The sequence below is a fragment of the Gastrolobium bilobum genome, unplaced genomic scaffold, assembly GCF_033153095.1.
Source record: "Gastrolobium bilobum isolate Gb01-03AN ecotype WA unplaced genomic scaffold, APGP_CSIRO_Gbil_v1 utg1481, whole genome shotgun sequence".
NCBI classification, from domain to species: domain Eukaryota; kingdom Viridiplantae; phylum Streptophyta; class Magnoliopsida; order Fabales; family Fabaceae; genus Gastrolobium; species Gastrolobium bilobum.
Genome location: NW_026898629.1, coordinates 254,718 through 279,078, shown reverse-complemented (window position 1 = coordinate 279,078; position 24,361 = coordinate 254,718). Strand labels below are relative to the sequence as shown.

Sequence of the window (24,361 nt, the reverse complement as noted above, 5' to 3'; positions counted from 1 at the left end):
TTTTTTTAAAATTAACTTTATTAACTTTAGTTTTGAATGAAAAATCAAGTTAAGGAGTAAGTGATAAATAAACACTTTAAGGATGTAAATGATTAAATTTTTTGGAGAAAAGGCAAGTGATTCTAAAGAAATTTATAGAATTTTTTTGAAGTTTTCCTTAAAAGAAAAAAGTTTTCGGGGAATAATAGTTAACAAGGGATCATTCAAGTGGCACAATTATTCAGTGGGAACATACCTCCAAAGCTGTCTTGACTCTGCACAGTGAGTTTTTTAATAAAACTCTCTTTGAATACTTAAAGTTTGAATATTTGCATACTTAAAAAAAAAGTTTGAATAAACCAAAATTTGCGTGGTAAGTATTTGCGTGTGTAGAATAAGGTACGCGCAACCCCGATCAAGTGAGACCACTTATTCAACACTTCTTATCTGTTTCTTCGTTTTTGTTGTACTTACCTTACGTGAAAGAAAATTTTCAATACACTGGACCACTGAATTTCGTGTTTCTTTCTATTAATTTGGATTTTTATTTTTTTCTTTTGACTCATATTTTTTTTTATATCTTTATTTAAGTCCTAAAAAAAATTTATTTAATAAAAGAGAACACCAAATTAGATGCTGTGGATGCATTAAAGTTTTTCTCCATACATGGAAGAATCGTTGATTGTGACTGCGATTTTCCTAGTCAGTGACCTCAAATTGTGGTTTTGATCCAAACTCGTAGTTTCCATATTATTCATAGAATTATTTTTCAACTTTTGGATTTCCCCCACATGACTTATGAGGTGCTGAACGGTTGATGACGAAATATGTGACTCTAATATTACTTGTGATCATTGTTATATCACAATAAATGAAGTCGTCTGTGGCAACATCTCTCTAAAAAGTGATAATTGCGTATTGCGTATATAAATTATGTGGGAAGTGTTTGTTCTTTGGGAAAAGTTTAACAATCTTCGTGTGTGTTAGGAGAAGATCACCTTTGATCTTATCCTTTAGCAACTAAGTCCTAGTTTTTAACAAGAATAGTTTGTTATTATTCCATGTATAGTTTGTTGAACAGTATACTTTATTCTAGTTGATCCTCCTTGATTCTGTATAACCGACTTGTGTATATATTGGCTATCAGCCATTTCATTAAATATAACAACATATTCAAATCCTCTTAGTTTTCTATATGGTATCAGAGCCTGGTTGGTGGATAGTGGCGCTTCTCAACACATGACAGGAAACCTCCATTTAATCTCCAATGTTACATCTATTCCACCCACTACAATAGGTTTACCTGATGGTGATCAACTTGTTTCCAATCACAGTGGCAGTCTCAAGTTGACATCTCATATTTCTCTTCAGAATGTGTTATATGTTCCCAAATTACAATGCAACCTCATATCAGTTGCTCAATTACTTGCTGATACAAATTGCATCATTTCTTTTACTCACAATGGCTGTGAATTGCAGGACCCCATAACGAGGATCAAGACTGGACTGGGTAGATTGCAAGCTGGTGTTTATGTGCATGACTCATCCAACAACAAATCCATCTCTACTGCATGTGCGGCTCACACTCAACAGAATGCAGATGTTTGGCACCGTCGATTGGGTCACCCTTCATTTCAGTTTTTAAGCCTTCTTCCTTTTGTTACAGTGAATAAAAATAGGGGTCATTCTCCTTCAGTTTGTGACATTTGCCTACGCGCACAACAAACTCGTACTGTATTCCCTATTAGCATTAATAAAACTACTGCATGCTTTGATCTTATTCATTGCGATATCTGGGGTCCATATCAAACTACCTCTCTAACCGGTGCAAGATATTTTTTAACAATTGTGGATGATTATAGCAGAAACGTCTGGGTTTATTTAATGACCACCAAGTCTGAAACGTTCCAATACTTAACTCGATTTCTTCTCATGGTACGTAATCAGTTTAATACCATGGTCAAAATAATACGCTCCGACAATGGATCAGAATTTTGTGCTCATAATCTCCGCAAGGTTTATTCCGATATGGGAATTATACATCAAACATCATGTGTAGACACACCACAGCAGAATGGTCGTGTTGAACGGAAACATAGACATATTTTGAATGTTGCAAGAGCATTACGCTTTCAAGCTAGTCTTCCTATCGAGTTTTGGGGTGAATGTGTTCTAACTGCGGTACATTTAATCAATAGAACCCCCACTCCTCTTCTCCAAGGAAAAACACCATATGAATGTCTTTTCAACCGCACACCCAGCTATGATCATATTCGCATATTCGGATGTCTTTGCCATGCTCATCCACGTCCCAAACCGTTGGACAAGTTTGCAGCTCGATCAACTCGGTGTCTGTTCCTGGGATATCCTTTTGGCAAAAAGGGTTGGAGGCTTTATAACCTTGAAACACATACTGTTTTTGTATCCAAAGACGTGGTATTTGAAGAGAACACCTTTCCTTTTGCACCAACCACAGTCATTCCTACCACTGATATTCCTCACGACCCAAACCCCCATAACCCCATATCACCCGAACCAACCCTTGCTCCACAAAGCCCATCCTTTGATTCCCAATTTGTTACCAACCATGTCCCTTTAATTGAAGACACTCTCCCTGTTGAACAGGCTCAGCCCGAATCTGCCCCTACTGTCTCCAATGAGCTTTCTATCCGACAAGAACAGCCCCCAGAAGTCACACATCCATCTGCACCTTTGGGACGTGGTCACCGTTCTCGCTGTCCTCCATCATATCTCCAAGATTTCGAATGCTCCAAAGTCATCGCACATAATCCACTAGCTTCTTCTACTTCTTCCAGTCCTTCCTCAGGTATGGCTTATCCTATTGCTAACTTTGTTTCTTGTTCTAGATTCTCTCCCAAACATCAACAATTCCTTGCTGCCATTTCTTCTGGTGTTGAACCAAAAACATTCAAGGATGTTGTAACTGATGAAAGGTGGCGTGTAGCAATGAGAAAAGAAATAGATGCCCTTGAACAAAATCACACGTGGGAACTCACTTCTTTGCCACCAGGAAAACGTGCCATTCCATGCAAGTGGGTATACCGCATTAAGTACAACTCAAATGGTACAGTGGAGAGATTCAAAGCACGGTTGGTCATTGCCGGTAACAATCAAATAGCTGGAGAAGAATACTTCGATACATATGCTCCTGTAGCCAAAATGGTGAGTGTCTGAACACTTCTTGCGGTAGCTGCTGCCAAATCATGGCACCTATACCAGTTGGATGTTACGAATGCCTTTCTACACGGAGACCTTACCGAAGAAGTTTACATGCGCGTTCCACAAGGTTTCAATCATCACAAACCACATCAAGTATGTCGCTTACGTAAATCTCTCTACGGTTTGCGGCAATCCCCTCGCAATTGGTTTGCTAAGTTGCGGTCCTCCATTGAATCATATGGCTTCATCCAATCCAAGGCAGATTACACCCTATTCACCTTACACAAAGATGGCCACTTTGTTGCTCTTCTCATCTACGTTGATGACATTATTCTAACGGGCGACAATGATGCCTTATGCACCGATGTCAAGGTCTTTCTCCAGTCATGCTTTCACATCAAGGATTTGGGGATTCTTAAATATTTTCTTGGCATCGAAATAGCTCACGGTCCATCAGGTCTTTTTCTGAGCCAACGAAAGTACGCTCTCGACATATTGGAAGACGCTGGTCTCCTTGCGTGCAAACCATGTGCCTTCCCTCTCGAAACAAATCATAAGCTTGCAGTTACAGAAAGTCCTCCATTCTCGGATCCCGCACGTTACAGAAGACTCATAGGACGTTTGATTTACTTGACAATTACTAGACCTGAGTTAAGTTACTCCGTCCATGTTCTTTCCCAGTTCATGCAAAATCCTACTATTGCTCAATATGATGCTGTCATCCGCGTTTTAAGGTACATCAAAACTGATCCTGGCCAAGGTTTACTCCTTCGATCCGACAATGATCTCCTTCTTCATGGATATTCTGATTCGGATTGGGCTAGCTGTCCACTCACCCGTCGATCAGTTACTGGTTATTTTATCATGTTGGGTACTTCTCCTATCTCTTGGAAAACAAAGAAGCAACCCACAGTGTCTCGCTCCTCCGCTGAAGCTGAGTATCGTTCAATGGCAGCAGCTACAGCTGAGTTGTTATGGATCAAATCGTTTCTGGACTCGCTTGATGTTCCACATTCACACCCTATGCAGTTGCACTGTGATAACCAATCTGCCATGCAAATAGCTGCTAATCCAGTTTTCCACGAACGTACCAAACATATAGAGATTGATTGTCATTTTGTACGCGATCATGTTCTCAGCAATACAATCACTACTACCTACGTTCGTACAGATCAGCAACTCGCAGACATATTTACCAAACCGCGTGGCATGAAGCAATTCAGTTTTCTTCGCAGCAAGTTGGGCATTTCGTCACTTCATGCTCCAACTTGAGGGGGCGTGTTAGGAGAAGATCACCTTTGATCTTATCCTTTAGCAACTAAGTCCTAGTTTTTAGCAAGAATAGTTTGTTATTATTCCATGTATAGTTTGTTGAACAGTATACTTTATTCTAGTTGATCCTCCTTGATTCTGTATAACCGACTTGTGTATATATTGGCCTCTTAGTTTTCTATAGTGTGGTTTGATTTAGAATCATTTATGTTCCTGTGGATTTTTATATTATATATATTCATGTGCTTTATAAAAAATAAAAAAATCACAGGGGCATATGTGATGAAACAAATCACAAGAGCATTTGTGAACTTTTCCCTTGTTATTGTAAATGACATAAAAAATTATGTCATTTTAAGAAAGAGATAGATACAAAATAATATTCTTTTATTTAAAATTTAATTAAAAAAACCACCCACTTTCACTCACATAATTTTCATTCTTTGTATCTATTTCTTTTCTAAAATGATATAACTTATGTTATTTAAAATGAAAAGGATCAAATCCATAAATTATCAATTATTTGGTAGAAATAGTGGGAATGATGTTAAAATTTTAATAATAATAGGTTTTTCTAAGGAAAGCGAATCCTTCCCAAACTACTACAATAAATTTGTACATGTGACATTTGTCAATAGTGAAATCCTTGGACCTTACAAATATGTGTATTTCTAAATAAGTACCTGCATTAACAATATTTCATATTTTTTGTAAATTGTGAGTTGATATTTTTTTTTGGGTGAACTTGATTTTGTTCTTTAAATAAGACATGAACTGTTTTTTTTTTAAATATTCTTATACGATAATATCATTATTTATGAAATTGAAAACAATTATTGCCAACGTATCTTTTGATAATTATATAATGAAATTACTTTACTAAAAAATATTAAGCGACATTATTAAATAAAACATATGCTCCAAATATTAACATATTTATCTAAACTAAATTATTAAATCAATTAATGATAGCTTTTATTTTGAATAAAGATTTTACATCTTGCTTCCAAAAAAAAAAAAAAAAAAAAGATTTTACATCTTGAGCATTAAATTTAACTCATTTTTTTATTAAAAAAAGTTAAAAATGTTAGTATCAATTTGTGAACACCTCAAGTAATTCACCTCTTATGTAAGGCATATACAATTTTGATACAAAATTGGAGAACAAAAATGAAGAAGGTACGAAAGTTGTTAAAAGTAAAGAAGTCAAGACTTGGAATAAGCGATTGGGAAACGTGGGTGATGCGAAAGTGATGCAGAGTCATAAGTCCAGGTTGGATCAAAGATATTTTCTTTGTTTCATATTTATGACCCTTTAACTTTGTATTTGAATCCAAAACCACAACACAACATTAAATATGAGTCATGATGATAGTGTTGTAAAACACACATCACAAGTGCGTTATGCTGACGTTCATATATATCATAGTAATAATAACGAAAGAACAAAGAACCTTAATCTCAAGCAAACTCTCCATCCGATGTGGTGGTCTTATTTGGCAGCCAACACAACACATACATACGTTTTGAGTTTGACAAAGTGAAACTCTACCTCTCTCTCTCTCTCTCTCTCTCCTCCATCTTCCTATATATACTTTAAAGCATCTTTGTCTTGCTCCTCACATTTCCACCAATCTACAATTTTTCTTTCTTCATTTGTTTCTTAAAATGCCAGACCAAGAGATTTGCAGTTACCTTAATGAACCTCGTCTTGTAGCAAGGAAGTTCCTGGCCAAACCTCAACGTGAAGGTGTTGGGGCTGTTGTTAGAAGAAGCATAGGACGGTGAGACACAAATGACACATTTTTTTTTTTTTTTTTTAAACTTTATATATATATATTGCATTTGAAGTTTTGGAACCCATTTCAAAAATTTAGCTTTTTGAATTGACTGGTTATCTGGGTTTGATCAGATTTGAGCTCAAGTACTTTGATCCTTTCCTTGTATTGGATGAATTCTCAGGTGGGCTTATCTCTCTGTTTTATTTTTCTAACTTGGATAAGAAGAGAGGTTCAATCTTGTTCTGTTTTCTAAGAATGTGAAATTCTGAAAATTATTGCAGTCACTGCTCCTGCTGGATTTCCTGATCATCCACATAGAGGTTTGCCAATTGGTCTATATATGTTTCATTTACGTTTTCTCTTCATTTGCTGAGTTTCTGACTCCTTGCTCCTTCTTTGTGGTGTTTTTTGTTAACAGGCTTTGAGACAGTCACATACATGTTGCAGGTAGATCAAGTTTATTCTTTCACTTCATTGGCTTCCTCCCTTGTTCATTGATTGCTAAACTGTTTGCACACATTTAAGAAAACCTTTTTATTAGTTATTTCATTTTTCGTTGCAATCCTTTTAAGTCAATGGTTTAACCAAATGAAAATATTGTTTCTCGTGTTACACGAGACAATTTATCAATTCTCTCTTGTAAAAGTGCACGTCTACCCACTTATTTTCTTTCTCTCTTTTCTTTTTAGTGAGTTCTATTAACTTTTTTGTACGTTGCATGATAATTGAGAAACAATATTCCCATAATATGATGAACATAATTTCAAAATGAAAAGTAAAAGTAAACCAAAATTTGGTTTTCTGATTTTAAGATTTCATTCTATATTAGCTCAAAGTTTATTAGTTCGGCTAAATATCTGCTCAATATGATGTTAATCTGTGCACTAGTGGGGTGGCAACGTGTAAGTCACAAATTAATGATTTGTTACTAAACCAGCAATTTGGATTAATGCCACCAAAACAAAACCATCAATGACTCTCCCGATTGCCAAAGGTAGTGGTTATGAGCAGAAAGACAGAAGTGACCCCACATGTTGGTTGTCTTGTTTATTTTTCTAGAATGCCAACTACCAGCTTGAGTGTACCTAAAGTTGTGTACGTGCAATATTGGTCACATATGCTTATGTCGTTGTGCTTACCTCACTTGTGTGTAATTATTTGTGCTATTCAGGGAGCTCTCACTCATGAAGATTTTGAAGGACATAAGGGAACAATAGAAGCAGGTGATTTGCAGTGGATGACTGCAGGGAGAGGAATAGTTCACTCCGAAATGCCTGCTTCTCAAGGGACACAAAAGGGTCTGCAGCTATGGATCAACCTCTCTTCCGAACATAAAATGTAAGGGCACAATACCTTTTCATAAATCAACAACATCAACAACACCTTTATCCCAAATTAATTGGGGTCGGTGGTAGATGAACCCACATGAAAGATACAAAACGGTTGAAAAAAAGTTAAAAAAAAAATAAAAAAAAAATAAAAAAACAATAAAAAGTAAAAAAGTAAAAAAGCCAAAAATAAATAAATAAAAATAAACAAATAAAATAAAAATATAAAATAAGATAAAATAAAATAACAATATATGTATATATAAATAAATAAAAGTAAAAAAGAAAGGGACAAGAAGAAGTGGGGGAAATGAAGGGGAAAAGGACTAAAAAGGGACCATCTGGAACATAGGAATAACAGCGGGTCTAACCCTCCACCATACTTATAGCTTTTCTCCATTCCGTTCTAAGACATATTGTCCGCCAATCTATATCCCACTCCATTAAATCTTGTTTTACTACTTTCCTCCAAGTAAGCTTCGGTCTACCTCTGCCTCTTTTAATATATGAAAAAATGCTCCAAATAAGATTAACCAATAGGGAGTTATTTTTTGATGACATACTCAAATGACAACCTTAGCGATGGGCCATGGCCCCATATGATTAGATGACATAATTTTTGCGTCATTGAAGATCATCATTATTTATTTGGAGAATCGTTTTGGATAATGCTCTCCACCAAGCATCCATGAGACAAAAAGGAACTCCACTCTTTACAAATAAAAAGTTAAATCTACTTTAAACTTTCTGAGTTGATATATATATGCTTCCCGCACTTTCGCATGCAACTTTATCTCATGATTTTCCATCATGTACCATTTCCTAGAAGTGCTTCTGAATAGAGCACCAAATGATTCAAGTGTGCAGAAGGGCCTGAAATGGCCAACATAGATAATGTGCCTCTCACCCATATATCACTATTTTGCCGCTGCTAGTTTCAAAATTTGTCTGGTTTTTGGGTGCCCCATTATAAATTAAGTCAACTTCTTCGCTAGTGTCTTGTTGGTAGTACTTGTTATCCTCAAAAGAAATTATTGGTACAAGACTTTCTTGATTTGGAAGCTAGACCTTGGTTTAATCTTCCTTTTGTAATGTTATCTTAGGATTGAACCGAAGTATCAAGAAATGTTGAGCAAGGACATAGCAGAAGCTACGAAAGATGGCATCAAAGTAAGAGTTATAGCAGGGGAAGCACTTGGGATAAAGTCTCCAATCTACACAAGGACCCCAACCATGTATTTGGACTTTTCTCTTAAACCTGGGGCTCACTTACAACAACCTATACCAAAATCTTGGAATGCTTTTGTGTATATTTTGGAAGGAGAGGGTGTCTTTGGAAATCAAAGATCTCAGCCTGCAACCTCTCACCATATTCTTCTTCTTGGTTCTGGGGATGGCCTAGAAGCATGGAATAAATCTTCTAAGCTCCTTAGGTTCATTTTGGTTGGAGGTGAACCATTGGGTGAACCTGTGGTGCAATTTGGACCCTTTGTTATGAATACTCAAGAAGAGATTGACCAAACCATTGATGATTTTGAGAACAATGCCAATGGATTTGAAAAAGCAAGACAATGGAAGTCTGAAAGTGCAGTTAGTCTTGATTTTTAATTTTATTTAATTGGTTGATTTGAAAAGAAAGGGAGGAAAAATAAATATTTAAATTCCTTGTGAGTTGTAACGTAAATTGGAAATTATGAATTAGACGAAGAATTTCTATCCTTTTTACTTTTTCATCATGTGAATATCATTTGTACGCGTAAATTGAAATCATTGTTAACAAACAAAATTTTATTCTATAAATTAATATTTAGTACTTAATAGTCTACTTAATCAAATAAGTGTGACTCAATACAAACTTGTGAAATTAATTTGATAATCATTCTCACTTGTTTATAATTTCCCTACCATACTATCATATGATTTCAGGGCTAAGTTCACATGCAAAAACTGACAACACTTATCACTTGATTGTGTGACGAAGAATTTATGACATGAGGAGAGAGAGAGACAAAAGCTTAGGACGCACCACCAGCTCCCTCGCTCTTCTTCCTCTGGAACTTCATATAGAAATCGACCTCTTTGCCTTCTGATATGTATGTGTCATAAATTCGCTGCATACAAGACAATATAATTGCTACGAAGAGGGAGCCATGGCCCCCACATATTTTTTAATTTAAATATTTTTCTAAGAGAAAATTTATACTTACTATACCATTTTAACCTTACTACTCTTACTATTTAATTAGTTACCGTTTGAAATCAAAGACAATTAATTTTTTATTTTATTTTTTAACCGTTGATTTCAAATTAATCTAATAGTAACCAATGAAGTAGTAAGAATATTAAACCTAAAATGGAACTAAGTTTTCTAATTGATTTTCTAAACAATCTTATTCTCGTACATACACACATACATATGGGTGCCCTATTTTTTAAGGGGGTTAATAAATTTAACCAGTTATAACATCTTATATTTTGGTCTCATTATTATTATTACTTTTAAATTTCTCTTTCAATTCATTTTTAATTAATTCAGTTGAATTGGACAAATTTATAAGGACGACAAAACTCTTCCTGCTAAATTTTTAACCTAACTACGTATCCCAAACTCGAACTCAATACTATTGATTAAACTGAAACAACTTCATAACAATTGATCCACGTGCTTGGCAATAATATTATTTTAATTCTAGCTGTCTTTGTTCATATTAACTTGGTAGTGAGAATCCGCACATATCACATGCATATATGGAAAAATGGAATACATATATGAGATACTTAGCTAAGAATAGTATAATTACACGTCTATTTGACAAAATTAGCAGAAAACGTGAAACATGAATCAGTGAATTAACCGTATAACTTGTTAAAAGTTCCATAAATTAATATGAGTTCGTGGACAATAGCCTTATATTAATTTATTAAATAACTAAACTTTTAGCACATAGTGATGACAAGCATCTCGTCTGATTTCATGACTCCTTTAACTTCAGAACACTGCTAAATACTGCCAAAATTACTACTGACTTAATGATCTATTGACGGCACACCACAAAATCTGACAAACTTGGATGTAAAAATTTCCGAAAATGATACCATGTTATCAAGCTTAGAGAAGTATTCATTCATTTTTAGATGTTATACAGAAGCACCATATAACTAGACAAGATTAAATATTGTTAAAGAAGTTTCATAACCTTTCAGAATGAATATGTCTTTGAGAGACGGGGGGAGGAGAGGGCGCATCCAACAAGAAGAATGTATGATTGTTTGTGACCAGGAAATTATATAATAAAGGCCCAATATCCTCTCCATCGAAAACTCTAATGAAACCACCCAGCTAAACTTCAATTGTTTCGAATACTTTTTCAACTTCTGCAATGGTGTTTCGAGCTTCCTCAATTTCAGGACCGGCCTTCTCATCTGATTCCTCCAACTCAGCCTGAAAGCGGAAAAAAAAAAATCCCACATAAAATTTAATCTACAGATCCAATTTCAAGAAACTGCATAGATTGAACTTGTTATTATCATGTTTTTTTAAATCAGAGAAAATATCTCAATATAGGTATAGACCAAAACATAAGGGGATAAAAAGCAAAGTTTGTTTTTTTTTTTTTTTTTTTTTTTGTAAAAATGAAAATTAATTGTTTATTTTAAAGAGCCAGCTTCAGATACGCACAAATGGGGTCATAAACATGAGACCCAAATACAAAACATTTAACATATTACAGAAAAATATATAAATTCTCTTCATTTGTCATTTTCCTCTTCTTTCCCCCCTTTTGGACAAAGATCTTAGGTATCAAATATTTTAGCATCTCTACTTTTCACATTAGGATTATAAATATATGAAGAAGGGGAAGTGAAATATGAAGAGTTGCAGGAATCAAATTGAGAAAATGTAGCATGGATTGGCTCGAAACATCCACCTGGTCCCAGGGCAGAGTAATAGTGAAAGACACTTAAGTTTGTCCTAAACCTTGAACTAGCAGGGTCAGGAGGAGGATAAGTAATCTAACTAACCATATTCCTACCCCAATATCTTGCTTATAATACATAAGATCATTAACAGGTACAATCCTCCATTGGAACAATTAAGAGTTAAGACCCTAGAGTCAGCTAACTGATTAATTGATAAAGCCAAGGCATAATGCTGAGCATGTCAAAGTGATTAAAAATGTTCATGACATGAGAAAACAGCAGAAAACTGAGATATACAGTACCAATGCTCCTTTCAAGTCAGCCAAAGAAGCCTCTAGGCGCTTGCGGCAGTCAGGAATCATCATCCTAGACTCAGCCAGCACATTTTCCTGTCCAAATCAGGTCAGCAAAATAAATCTATTATTATTATTTTTTTAAACAGAGAAAAGGTAGTGTGATATCCCGAATTAAGCAATGCAATTGCAGAGGCACAGATAGCCCTATTAAAATAATTTCAAGATCCATCTTTACATGTTTGGATTAGATCAATAAAAAATCCCTTTTTGTTTTCTCAGTCAGATTCTAATTATAAGCTAATCCAAACAAACACATTAAGGATTTCAATCTAGTAAGCACATACCTGCTGCTTGAGATCATAAGGGTCAGCTCCTTTGTCCTTCATGTCAGCTGTTTTGGCAGCTTCTCTCTCAACTTCCTTCTCATAAGAATGCAGCTCCTTCACAATGCGTTTGCACGTACTCGTCTTGATCTTCAGGTTTCTCAGAGTAGCCATTGAATACCTATACCCACCCAAAAAACATCCAACCAAAAAAATAAGGGAATTATTCATGTAAAATTTGCTTCCAAATCAAAAATAAAAATAAAAAATAAAAAAAAATTCACAATACAAAGGCACGATGCTTTCCAGTATTATAAGGTTATTATTATAATCTCTTTCTCAACGCTCGGAATGAAAATTGTAAGCTGCATTTCCCCAATCCCAAAGAAGCAAATAAAAAATCATTGAAAAGAGAAATATCAAAAACTAAAAGATATTCACTCCAATACTTCACTATGTCTAAAAAATTTAGGATTATATAAAGAAAGAGAAAAACGGCGGCGATGATGTAAAATTTCACCAGCTGCTTCTGTGATTTTGCAGGCTGCTTGCGGTGCCCTAGCGCAGATCCACGAGGAAGAAGACGATGAAGATTGAAGAGGACCTTGCTCTCAATAAAACGCACAGTTCAGTCTTTTTTTTTATTTTATTTTTGAATTTAGTGTTTTTTATTTTTTCTTAGTTTTCAAAATTGCTTGCGGTGCTGATATGGAAGCCCAACGCCCATATGCTCTTGAAGTAAAAATTATCTAATGCAATTCATTTGGTTCGAGCATTTAATCATTCATTCATTTAGTTTGAATTTTTTTAAAAATTTGATTTAATTCAAACCAATTTTATTCAATTTAGATTGTATCAATTTTTTATTTTTCAAAAATCCTAATATCTTAACCCTAAAAATCATTAGCTATATCAAAATAAAGTCATATAAAATTATAAATTATTAAAAAATTCAAGTCTTCAAATTTAAACAAATCTTAAACTCGTAAAGATTGCAAGTCACCATCTTTCAAAAATAATAAATGCATAATATATTGGATCAGTTTGGATTTGATCAGTTTTCACTAACTAAATTGAAAATTGATCAAATCCAGTTAAAATATGTCACTGCGATTTGAATTGATTTAGATAAATTAATTAACACCCCTATTTTATAGGCAGGCTGGAAGCACCAGTCCTTCACTTTTTTTGGGTGTCCATTTTTGAACGATTGCTTAAATGATTTTTCATTTAAATAAATTGGGCATAAACAGTTGGCATAAATTGTATGAGTTTTTTTTTTTTTTTTTATAACAAATTTGTATGAGTTTTAATAGAAAAAATAATTAAGTACTATACTAGTGTATGTTAAAGTTACAGTTTAGCTCGGATACGTAATTCTTATATAAATTAATTAGAATCAAAAGAACTCAATGTTAACCCACAATTTGACTCATTTAAGTAATTAACTATTCACAATAAATCCAACCAAGGCTGTTCTTTTTTATATTGGAAAGTTTATTTTATTTTAATTCAATTCTAATACTTTAAAATGTCTTAAAATAATATGACAGAAGCAAATTCAAATAATTCGCACATGATGTCACCTTCATTATATCATTTCAATATTCACTTATAAATTTGATGCTAATAACGGTGAGGCATTGCTACAACAGGACAGAAAACTCAAGTAGCGTGTACCTTAGACAAGCCAGAAGTTTATAGGTAGACACAGTTGAGAGGGAGAATTTACATAAGAATCAAGATAAGTGGTTATTTAATTTCAGCGTAGCAATTCTGTTGAATTGAAGTAGTTGATAATTAGATTTCATATTCAATAAATATGTAACTTTTCAAGCGTATGAACGGGTTGAATTCATACCATGTTTGATAGTAAAGTGCTGTCGTCAGTATAAATATAATCAAAAGTCTTATGCCACATAGGAACACCCATTCCTTGAATGCTCTTGGAGTATACTTATAACCAAGATCAGAACCAGAGTACGGTATAAATGAATTGCAAATGGTGAAAAGTACTGGGGTCAGCAGAAACTTTCCGCAATGCAGGTATAAGAACCGGGATTTAATTTCAATTTAAAATGTTTATATATGAAGAACCGGTTCAAAGAGTAAGGTTAAATGTTTGGTTAATAATTATGCAGGGTTTGGCTTTCAAACTGAAATCGCTGCCACTTCATACTAATGTGTTTCAGATAGTAAGTGCATGAATCAAGCTCAATCAATCATCATTCAATAGGCCTCCGAAGTTCCAACAAACCACCAAGAAAGAGCACGATAGAACCAAGATGCCATATTGGAACTCGGTAACATGTAAACAATCTATGCCCTTCAACAATGCGTAGTCACCCTCAAGTTCCTCAAAAAGAAATGTAGACAAAGGATACAAGAACCTAAATAAAAGCAAAGATGGGTGCATATTATATCTACATGATGCTTGAAAATCATGATACCCTGATTCCTTATTGAGATGTGGGATAAGTTCCCTTGTTGCGCTTTTTCAAAGACTCGTAGAAAATGGAGAAGGCTTCTTTCATTTCACCTGGAAGAGGGAGTTGAAGGGGGAGTGCCATGGGGGGACGTGAGTTGTGTTGCAGAGTGGTTTTCCAGGACAAAGGAAGTGCAAGAGCGGGTTGCTGCTTGTTTAGCCCTTCTATGATAAAAGAAAATGCCCCAAAAGTGAGGCAGCTCTGCAGAAGAGCTTGTGGTGCACCTGGAGAATCCTAGAATATAAGTCATAATAACAAAACAAGTACAGAATATGAAATTTAAAATGGATTTAGCAAAACAATGTATTGAATTTTAACAACATTGATTAGAAGGCATGCTGAATCAGCAAAGTTTTTTCCCCCTTTTCCTTTCTGGGTGGGGTTTTTACCTCACTCACCAATTAGGGACAAAATTACCACAGTATTTAGCGCATATGATTATGTTTTTTTAAGAGATAACAAAAATGAAATATATAAATGTATATTTGACAAGCCCTTTATCGTTCTTTCTTATTTCCAATAAGGGGGAACAAGCTTCAAATAAAGGGAAAATTCATCAATTTATTCAAAAAAAAAAAGCAATACCTGGAAAACTTAGAGCAAGACCCGTGCAACATCCAGCTACCCCCGCATTAATGACTGCAGACGTCAAAGTATTCACATTATCGGTGGAAGAACACTAAAAAGCAAAAGTACCATCTTATAGTTGAAAATTTAATACCATCATCCTTTCCTCGAAGTCTTTTCAAGATGCAAACAACCAAACTATGAACTCCAGACAAAACTGCAAATGTCTAATGAGGTAAAGAAAACCGATTACATACTAGCTACTAAATTAAAAAAAATAAAAAACATACTATACAAATATGAACCGAGTAGACAACATAAAGCAGCCAGCAAAAAAGCCACCGAGATTCCCGATGTACCTTTGCATAAGACCCTGCTTCTACAAAGGATCCTTTAAATCCTTTCTTTTTAAACAATCCAGCACCTGAAACATACACATTACAAGCCTTGCTTAATAAAAATAAAAACAAAATCCACTGAAAATTAACTATTAAGCTATCAAAAGTGACAATTATCAAGGATAACCTTCTGCCAATATAACCAATCAGTCAGAAAAAGGGAATTTCCTTGTTCTCAATTACACTAAACCAAGCAGGTTTTTCCATGTCATTGCCCAAACAAACATGTCATTGCTAAAACAAAACAACAGACAATTCAAAACCAGAAGAAGAAGAAGCATTTTCACTTCTCCGATTCCATTTGTCATAAGAATAAAAACCATATAATCAAGGATTAAGTGAGTGTATCCATTATCCACAACACAAGCTCACACACAAACTCTCAACAGAAACACCAAATCTTTGATTTAAAAAAGTTAGGTTTAATTAACGGTAATCAGTAAAGTTTACAAATGGAGATGTTACAATATAACAGAAGTGCGTAAAAGTGAAGAGAAGGACCATATCCAAAGACGGAGCCCATGAAAGCACCACCGGCGGAGTCGCCGGCGAAACGGAGTAGGCAAACGACAGGAGCAGCGGGGACAAGTGAGTCCGAAGAAGGATTGGAAACAGAGTCAGCATCTTGAGGCTGAGGCTGAGGCTGAGGCTGAGGCTCGGTGATATCGTCGGAATCCACTGCCGCCATAGATGTGCTGTGAGGAGGTGTCTCTTCGTCTTCGGTTTATTCTCCTCCGAAGTCCGAATGAACTTTGTCCGTACCTGTAGCTCACATGTTATCCCTTTCACATTTACCAAATGACGTCGTTTTGTGGCTTGCCTCTTGTCACCGATTTTATTTTATTTTTATTTTTTTTTTAATGAAGATATTGCAATTGGTTCGACTTTGCAACTAGTCTGATTTTCGAGATTAAAATTTTAAAACTTTTACAAAGATAATACTGAAAGGATTACGTGCTTTCACCCTGATTGTTTAGCCAATTAAATTATGGGAATTTTTTTTTACGTGGTTGGAGATAAGTTATTAGTGAAACAAAATTATAAGAAAGATCACAAATAATTAGAGATAGAAAATTATAAGATAAATTATCTCATGTTGAATGAGATAAATATAATCTTTAAACTATTATTATTTGGTCGATTTTACTCTTTTACCCGTAACGACGCTCACTTCCCACTTCCAGCCCAACTTAAATAATGGGCTTCTGCATGTTGGCTGGGGATCCAGCTACATTATATTTTGTTTTGAAAAAAAAAAAGGAATGAAAATGTTTATATTAAAGATTTTTTTTCTTGTCACCAAAAACAATTTTTTTTTTCTTACATTAAGGAATTACTTTTTTTCTTAATGACAAGCGAAAAATAGATGTGTTTAAAGATTGAAAATGTTTAAATTAAAGATTTTTTTCTTGTCACCAAAAACACAAAAAAGAAAATTTTCTTACATTAAGAAATTACTTTTTTTCTTTCAAATCTATTTTGTACCATTTTTCTTATAATCTTTTTCATCTTATTTTTCACTGTAGGAGCATTTTTTATTGATTCGTCCATTAATTTTATTAAAATAAAATATCAAAATTTAAGATGTCTAACCGTGTGTGTATGAGAAGTTACTATGTTCATTGTGTTGTATCCAGCCTAAAAATTATTTTCTCAAATGATACATCAAAATCATTCTGTAGCTTCCACACTTACCAGAAAAATTCAAGGAGTAAAGAACAAATCATTCGATGCTATATTATTATCAGCTCTAGCAGACAAAACAATTGAAGTTCCATAAATCAAGTTTTCACACAGCATAAAAAATACAATGAATATTTTTAGCACAAAAGAATGTATATGAATACTTTTTGACCCGAGTAGGATCTGGTGCTAGACAAACTGTTGGAAGTTCGATTTTGTTGTCAAACTCAACAAGTACTAATCAATCCAACATAAGACGAACTAATAATGCTCTTGATATATTGCTCCAAACTCTGCTCTCCATGCCTGATCATCATCGGGATAATGACTTGCATTGTTGTGCACCACATCAGAATCATCTCGATATAGTGGTTGCAGTGCAGATTCTGGTAATTTGCTCTCTGCAAGGTACTGCTTCATGGTAATCATCTCCATCTTGTGTTTTCTTTTGAGCTTATCCATTTGCCTTTTTAGCTTTTCATTATCTTGTTGCACTTTTGTAAAATTCTCCTGTATAAGAGATATAAAAATCAAGAAATGAATAAGAAATATCAGAAATGGATCACCGCATAATTGTTCTCTACAGGTCATATCCTTCCTATGCTTCTTCTTTGTATGCCTACTGATATTAGGTAGGTCAGAGAAATTAGCAGAATAACTTTCAGTTAAACCTTAAGGATATGATCATCCGCATGAAGGAGAAAAATATTCTAACGTTACGCTTTCCCTCCAACAAATTATAGTAAAACAACATAAGCTCAATTTTATATTGGTTACTGTTTCTTACGTCTTCCCTCATTATTTCTGTAATATTTCATGCAAGTCCCCCCCGCTTCTTTAAAAATGCACACCAAATTAGCATAAGATAAATGCACACCAAATTAGCAATCTCATAATCTGATGGATGCATAGACAAAAATGAAAAATTCTTGATGATGGGATTTTACCTCTCCAACAGACGCTGCATGCTCGGCTTCTCTGAGTCTAACAAGTAATTCTCCAGCTGCATGAACAGCTTCTGCAGTGTCTCTAAGTTGAATCTTGAGACTCATGTTCTCCTTTTTCAAGAATTTTGCTTCCCTTTCTCTCTCTACCCTCAATGCAGAAAGTTCAGCGGCAAGAGATTTGGCAAAGCGGGCATGACCCTTTTTTCCAGCCTTTGCTGCTGCCTTCTTCACCTCCGCTATGCCTTCCATTATGGCATTGTGCTTTGCAACCAAATCATTATATTTTTCTTGGAGGTCAGCATAGTGTTCTACCATTCTAGCATGTCCCAGAACCGCTCTTTTAACTGCATCGTCTAACTCTTCAGTACAGTTCTTCTCTATCTTCAGTTCCTGCTCCACCCTCTCTGCCCGTTGGCGGTTGGACTCGAGATCGACTCTTAGTTCATCAGTAAGACATATCCACTCACTTTCCATTTCGGTCCATCTCTCCCTTTCTTTCTCTAGCTCTTCCCCACCATTATCACGAGAAAATACACCACTTTTTCGGAGTTGAATGGATCTTGAAATTAATGAAGATCTCAGTTTGTCAGTAGACTTTTTAACTGGTGCGTCGCTATATAATTGCAGCTTGCTTCTTAGATTCTGAATTTCCTTAAGAAGTTCTTCCTTCTCAGTAGCATCAAAAGAGCTGTCTCTTTGAATTAATTCTTCTTGGACTTCTTTAATTTCACACTTTTCCTCTACAATACCTGGTAAATGACCATCTGAGGAAGTGTCCCTCAGAAACTGCAAAAAACATAAAAAGTAAATGATAAGGATGAGTTCCTAACATTTAAATGGACAGAACTTTATATTGAAAATTACAAAACCAGAAATAGACCTTGTCTTCATCTTTCAACGAGTTATACTCTTCTTCATGTCTAGTCTGCTTGTTGCTTTCTTGACAACACACAATGAGGGAGTTTAGTTCTTTTTCTCCTTTCAATTTCTCCACCTGGACAAATCCAAATACATTGTAAGTGTGATGTAAAAACAAAACCACAGACATAAATCATGAGGGTCAAGAATCCTTATTTACCAATTGATTTAGTTCCTCAATTCTAGCTGCTTGCTCCTTGCAAACATTCTCGAGCTCGTTTTCTCTCACGACCGCTTTTGCCATTGTATTTTCCAAATCCTTGAAGTAAAAAATAGATAAATGAGTTGAACAAGAAAATTAATTGACGAATTTTTTGGAAATTAAGTCAAGACATACTTTTGGAACCTTATCTGTCAGTGCACCGGGATTTCCTGCTTCAGCTGTGTCCATCCATGACTTTGAGCTATCTTGGACCTCACTGGAATCCTGATCGGATACTTTTTTACGGCAAGATTCGCAAAGCAAAGTAGCAATTCTTTCATCAATAAAATATTTCTTCTGTTGCATTGTTTGATCACAAGAATCACCCTTGTCTAATTCTGGACAAGTTGTTAAGGTTAAGCGCTCAAAAGAGAAGGATGCTGAAGATTTGTTTACTGCTGAATTCCGCTGGTGATAATCAATTATCTGCAACCCCCTCTGAAGGCTTGCTGCCAAGGACTCAGTTGGACCCGGAAAAACCTTGCGTGACCGTAACGAGGATTGTGCATGCTCGCCCTGTTTAAATGATTTTCCTAACAAATCTTGACTGGAACTCAAATTCTTCTCTCCCTCATTGTTCCAATTTCCAAGACAACTTGATGAAAAAGCCATACTTTTCCTCTGGTTGTTCTTGATTTTTGGAGACTCAGACAACTGTGGTTCCTCAAGTATTGGAGATTGACGGCATGAACTAACTGAAATGCTATCTCTGAACGTCGAGTTAATTGTCCTTGAGGTGTTAGCTGTGCATGAAAGGTCATCTGCTGATGCATACAAGGAGTCAGCTGATGCCACACTGTCCGCATTACAAAGCTTACTCAACGTTTCTCCAGAACATACTTCTTTTTCAATTTCATTACCACTTATCATATCTGCATCACAACTTTCCACAACAGAATAATACTGACCACAATCTTCACTGACAGATATGTCTTTAGGATTCCCTTCACATGAACTATACAATTCAATCTGCTGGCGTAATTGCCTTATGTCCTCCTCGTCCACATTTACCACTTCATCAGTATCGTTATCAATGTGAGGTAGGAGTAGAGAACGGTTTAAGCTGGCTCTCAACTGATTAAGGCTTTCCCGTACATTACGTACGTGGAAGTAACCATTTTTATTCCCTTCCGAGCTATGAACATCAGCCTTAGCTCTAATAAGTTCTTCCTGCAACAAAGAATTGTAATTCTCAGATCTGCATTAATCCTTTAAAAAACTATTTCCAGTAAAGTCCTGGAGATGAATAACACCTTCAGTTGCCGGATTTGATCACTCAAATCGTTAACGTCATCCTCCTTTATTTCATTAATAACAGGCTCATTTGTAATGGATCTTACTCGCTGTCCAAATCTGAGTGTGCGCAGTGTTTCACCATTATTCCTACAATCAACAAGGACAATCTTTACCCACAAGAAATAAAATATACAATGTTATGGTTACTAGGCCTACAGATGAATAAATAATGTCTTTTGGTCCAGGTAAATACTTGCTATCAGGGGAGATGGAACAGATTACTGAGAGTTTGGCATTTCCACCAAGTGATTCTTGTAGTAATCGTGTTAAACAAGAATTCCTGTTTGGAATTTCTTCTGCTTTTCCTGGGTGAGTTTCTTTAGTCAAAGCATCTACTAAACGCCTATACCAGTGAAATAAAATAGTGGTTACAAATAAGTAAAATAAAACCAAGATAATTTTACCCAAAAAAGTGAATAAATAACTGAAAAATCACCGACTTACTGTAGAAATATAGTTCGAATGTAGAAAATATTACATTCAACCAACGTAACTGAAAAACCACCTACTTAGGCTGTAGGAAATATAATTCAAATGTAATCTAGTCATTGCATGGCATCTTACCCAAGCTGAGATAAGGATTTCTTTACATTTCTGCTTTCCTTTATACATTGTCTGCCTGCATCATCAACTTTGTTCCTGTCCTGTCCAGCAAGATCAACAAGGCTAATTCTGCTAGTTTTTGAACTACTGAAACCATTTGATGAGATTCCCTGCAGCACCAGTTCATGAAAATGAAATGTAGCAATTAACTAATATAGAAAATTAACAATATAAACCTGTCTTCAATCTTAAAAGAAACATCAGTTTTCCACAGCCAGTCATGTTAAGTAGAAATATAATGGCAATACCTTACACCAAGACTCAATCACAAATGTGAAAATGATATGTGATCTAGAGCTCTTAGAATTTAAACTTGTTGCTCCAACTTTTCTGCTTGAGAGCCCCTGCAGCATATGAAGATCAAATCAACTTAGCTGATACAATAACAATAGCATGTAGACATCTAATTTTCAACAATATTTGCTTTGATGCTTCCCAAGTCCTGACCTTAATCAGAATTTGTGTCACATCATCATAGCTAGTGACGTATTCCTCGGTCAGATTCTCTATATACAATGCACTTCTGGAATCATCCCTCATCTGCGATAATTTGGACAAAGCCATTAATGCAGCAATGGAAAACAGCAGCAGTAGTAGTAGTAAATAATGTTTTTATGAGAAATTGTGCATCAAAGAATGGCTTATGCTTACTTCAAGGTTCCGCTGGGTTTGATCAAGTAAATCACCAATTTGTTCATTGTATATCTGCTTCAAACAACAAAGAGAAAAAGAAACAAGACCATCATCGCATGAGCAAGAAACAACCCCCCCCCCCCCCCCCCCCCCCCTTGCTACATTGGGAAGTTTAATAAGGAATTACCTCAAGAAAACTACATCGACATTGATAGTTGAACTGTTTCCCCTCAGACATTCGCTGCTCCTAATATAGTAATTTCAAACTCAAAATAGTCAAAACTCAAAACAAACATAATACAAAGTTCCTAGCAATAGCAGTTAAAGCAAGGAGCAAAACTTACTCTCTCAAGCTCAGAAAATAACATTTGGAAGATCCGAGGAACAATTCCCTTGTGACTTTGGGGCGAGGGATCCTCAAACATCGCACTTGGGGGACCCCACATTGTATAAGTCTTTCCACTTCCAGACTAGTAAAGAATTTAAAAAAAATCAAATACTCCATCAATAATGCTATAAATTTTTTTCACTAAAAGGTTAAAATAATACAGAAAACATCAATTAGTACCTGGCCATATGACAAAATTGAAGTGTTGTAACCAGCTAAAGCATTTCTGACCAAGGGGACACCCACTGACTGAAAAATATCTTCCTGAAAAAAAAAAAAAAAAAGCAATATAAAAATCACACTTATCTTCTCTTATGAGTATGAAGCAACAACATCGAAGCAAAGAAAGCGGACTACTAGTTGTTTCAATAAAGAAACTTGGGATACATCACCACAAAAGCTAGCTCAAAGGTTGGGAGTGCCCAAGGTCTTGTAAACTCCACATTAGTTGCTCATACAACCAATGTGGGACTATATATCTCAACACGCCCCCTCACACGAGAAATCCCACAAGAGAAAGTAGAGAAGGCGAGGTTTGAACCCGAGACACGAGGCTCTAATATCATGTAAAGAATTTTGGGATACACCACCCAAAAGCTAGCTCACCAAAAGCTATCTCAAAGGGTGAGAGAACCCAAGACCTTATAAACTTCACGTTAGTTGTTCACGTGTGTCAACATATCTCAACAGTTTCATTCTTAAAACAGGCCATCTAGTTAATAAGCAAGTTCCTTAATCCTATTAGGGAAAGTTACTGAAAGATAAAAATATAACTCACAAATAGCAGAGTGAAGTTCAAGTCTTTACCTGATTCGAGTTAGAGTCAAAAACTGAATCAAAAGTAAATTGCCTATCCCCAACGCACAATGTATCAGACGAAACCTTCTTAACGGTTCGATCTCCCTCTATTCCATTGTTATTGGTAGGTCTGATTCGTACTACAACCTGTTTCAAAACCATATTATGAGCAAATTACAGGTAACAGCTTCAATGTTCAAAAATTAAACTGCCCCCAAAAAAAGAAGCTTAGAATTTGTACTTGCCTTCACTGATGGATCCGATTCAAGAGGTGTCTTCGGTTGGGTGAGGTCGTTAGGGAAAATTGGGGTTTTGGAGTGTGATTGGTTGGATTGGTCATGGTTGATCTGGATGTTGGGGTCGATTGGGGGAGTGTTTTCGGCATCTGATTTTGGGATTTTAGGGTTTGAAGTAGATTTGCGTTTGGAAGAGATTGATCTGGGAAGAAGGTTTCTGATAGATGAAGAGGAAATGGTGCCCAAGAAACCAGCCTCGGCAGTTTCTGTGTTACTGTTTTGCCTCATGGACATGTTTTTGCTGAGCAAACAAACAATCAATCTAGCAATGGAGCTATACACACAGAGAGAAAGAGAGAGAGAGAGAGAGAGAGAGCTTAGGATTCAAATGTGGATAGTGAGTTAAGGGGGATGTAGAGGCATGTTTTTGAGTTAAGGGGGATGATAACGAAGATGACCGTTGCAAAAGAAGAATGTGAGTCAAATGACTATATTATCCTTCGCTTTTTTTCAAAGAAAAAATGATTGTTTCAAAAATAAAAGGAAAACATTTTTTTTTTTGGTACAAAAAAAGGAAAACATTATTTATATATGGGTTTGATGTTTCTTTTCTTAAATAATATAAGTTATGTTATTATAGAAGAGATATAGACAAAAAAAAATAAAAATCATGGGAGGAAAGTGAGTATTTTTTTAATTTAAATTTTAAATAAAAAAAATATTATTTTATATCTATCTTTTTCTTAAAATGACATAATTTTATATAATTTAAAATGATAAGCACTTTTTCTTTTATATATATACATGGGAATAAATATTTTTATCTTAAACAATTCACATATCTTACTATATAATCTGAGTGTGGATATTCTTACTATAAGAAAAATTACTACTAACCCACTACCTTCATAATCACCATTAAATCAATATTTTCTCTTTTTTCAAATACTTTTTAGCATTTTCTTTCTTTGATCCAATGGTAATTGTGGAGGTAGTGGGTTGGTAGTGAATATTTTTGGTAGTAAGAATATCCACCCTCGTATAATCTAGTTGGGATTTTTTTACTTTTATAAAGCACTTGTTTCTTGTCTCTCACGTCACTAAAAAATGAAGAAAAAAATATAAG

General features: G+C 35.1%; 4 protein-coding genes across 4 annotated transcripts; 1 reads left to right on the top strand and 3 right to left on the bottom strand.

The window, feature by feature from the left end:
• The first annotated feature begins 6,079 nt into the window (after positions 1–6,079).
• On the top strand, positions 6,080–9,148 carry LOC133317813 (pirin-like protein). Its single transcript, XM_061519706.1, has 6 exons — positions 6,080–6,215; positions 6,344–6,393; positions 6,494–6,532; positions 6,631–6,659; positions 7,384–7,550; positions 8,644–9,148. Exons 1-6 carry the CDS (start codon positions 6,100–6,102, stop codon positions 9,146–9,148), a joined length of 906 nt encoding a protein of 301 aa, XP_061375690.1. The 5' UTR covers positions 6,080–6,099.
• Positions 9,149–10,748: 1,600 nt separating this feature from the next.
• On the bottom strand, positions 10,749–12,742 carry LOC133317816 (tubulin-folding cofactor A). The gene is made up of 4 exons (XM_061519709.1): positions 12,601–12,742; positions 12,102–12,261; positions 11,764–11,850; positions 10,749–10,982 (listed from the first exon to the last, which is right to left on the bottom strand). Exons 2-4 carry the CDS (start codon positions 12,252–12,254, stop codon positions 10,881–10,883), a joined length of 342 nt encoding a protein of 113 aa, XP_061375693.1. The 5' UTR covers positions 12,255–12,261; positions 12,601–12,742; the 3' UTR covers positions 10,749–10,880.
• A 1,473-nt stretch (positions 12,743–14,215) lies between these two features.
• Positions 14,216–16,326, bottom strand: LOC133317774 (mitochondrial import inner membrane translocase subunit TIM22-3-like). Its single transcript, XM_061519652.1, has 5 exons — positions 16,033–16,326; positions 15,493–15,557; positions 15,288–15,360; positions 15,152–15,205; positions 14,216–14,790 (listed from the first exon to the last, which is right to left on the bottom strand). Exons 1-5 carry the CDS (start codon positions 16,217–16,219, stop codon positions 14,540–14,542), a joined length of 630 nt encoding a protein of 209 aa, XP_061375636.1. The 5' UTR covers positions 16,220–16,326; the 3' UTR covers positions 14,216–14,539.
• Positions 16,327–17,475: 1,149 nt separating this feature from the next.
• On the bottom strand, positions 17,476–23,523 carry LOC133317773 (kinesin-like protein KIN-12F). Its single transcript, XM_061519651.1, has 16 exons — positions 23,245–23,523; positions 23,009–23,146; positions 22,382–22,465; positions 22,158–22,283; positions 22,001–22,060; positions 21,832–21,885; positions 21,628–21,720; positions 21,429–21,524; positions 21,142–21,290; positions 20,771–20,920; positions 20,535–20,664; positions 19,417–20,451; positions 19,240–19,338; positions 19,042–19,155; positions 18,162–18,947; positions 17,476–17,724 (listed from the first exon to the last, which is right to left on the bottom strand). Exons 1-16 carry the CDS (start codon positions 23,521–23,523, stop codon positions 17,476–17,478), a joined length of 3,642 nt encoding a protein of 1,213 aa, XP_061375635.1.
• Between the last annotated feature and the right edge of the window lie 838 nt (positions 23,524–24,361).

Coding starts and splice junctions, on each gene's coding strand:
- LOC133317773 (XM_061519651.1), bottom strand. CDS start 23,523: ATGAGGCAAAACAGTAACACAGAAACTGCCGAGGCTGGTTTCTTGGGC. Junction 20,921..21,141: donor AAATCCTTATCTCAGCTTGG/GTAAGATGCCAT, acceptor TCACTGGTATAG/GCGTTTAGTAGATGCTTTGA. Junction 20,452..20,534: donor ATCAAATCCGGCAACTGAAG/GTGTTATTCATC, acceptor TCTTTGTTGCAG/GAAGAACTTATTAGAGCTAA.
- LOC133317774 (XM_061519652.1), bottom strand. CDS start 16,219: ATGGCGGCAGTGGATTCCGACGATATCACCGAGCCTCAGCCTCAGCCT. Junction 15,361..15,492: donor AAGCAGGGTCTTATGCAAAG/GTACATCGGGAA, acceptor TTACCTCATTAG/ACATTTGCAGTTTTGTCTGG. Junction 14,791..15,151: donor TCTTGCTCTAAGTTTTCCAG/GTATTGCTTTTT, acceptor AGGATTCTCCAG/GTGCACCACAAGCTCTTCTG.
- LOC133317813 (XM_061519706.1), top strand. CDS start 6,100: ATGCCAGACCAAGAGATTTGCAGTTACCTTAATGAACCTCGTCTTGTA. Junction 6,216..6,343: donor GTTAGAAGAAGCATAGGACG/GTGAGACACAAA, acceptor GGGTTTGATCAG/ATTTGAGCTCAAGTACTTTG. Junction 6,660..7,383: donor CAGTCACATACATGTTGCAG/GTAGATCAAGTT, acceptor TGTGCTATTCAG/GGAGCTCTCACTCATGAAGA.
- LOC133317816 (XM_061519709.1), bottom strand. CDS start 12,254: ATGGCTACTCTGAGAAACCTGAAGATCAAGACGAGTACGTGCAAACGC. Junction 11,851..12,101: donor CTTATGATCTCAAGCAGCAG/GTATGTGCTTAC, acceptor TGATTTGGACAG/GAAAATGTGCTGGCTGAGTC. Junction 10,983..11,763: donor CTGACTTGAAAGGAGCATTG/GTACTGTATATC, acceptor TTCCGCTTTCAG/GCTGAGTTGGAGGAATCAGA.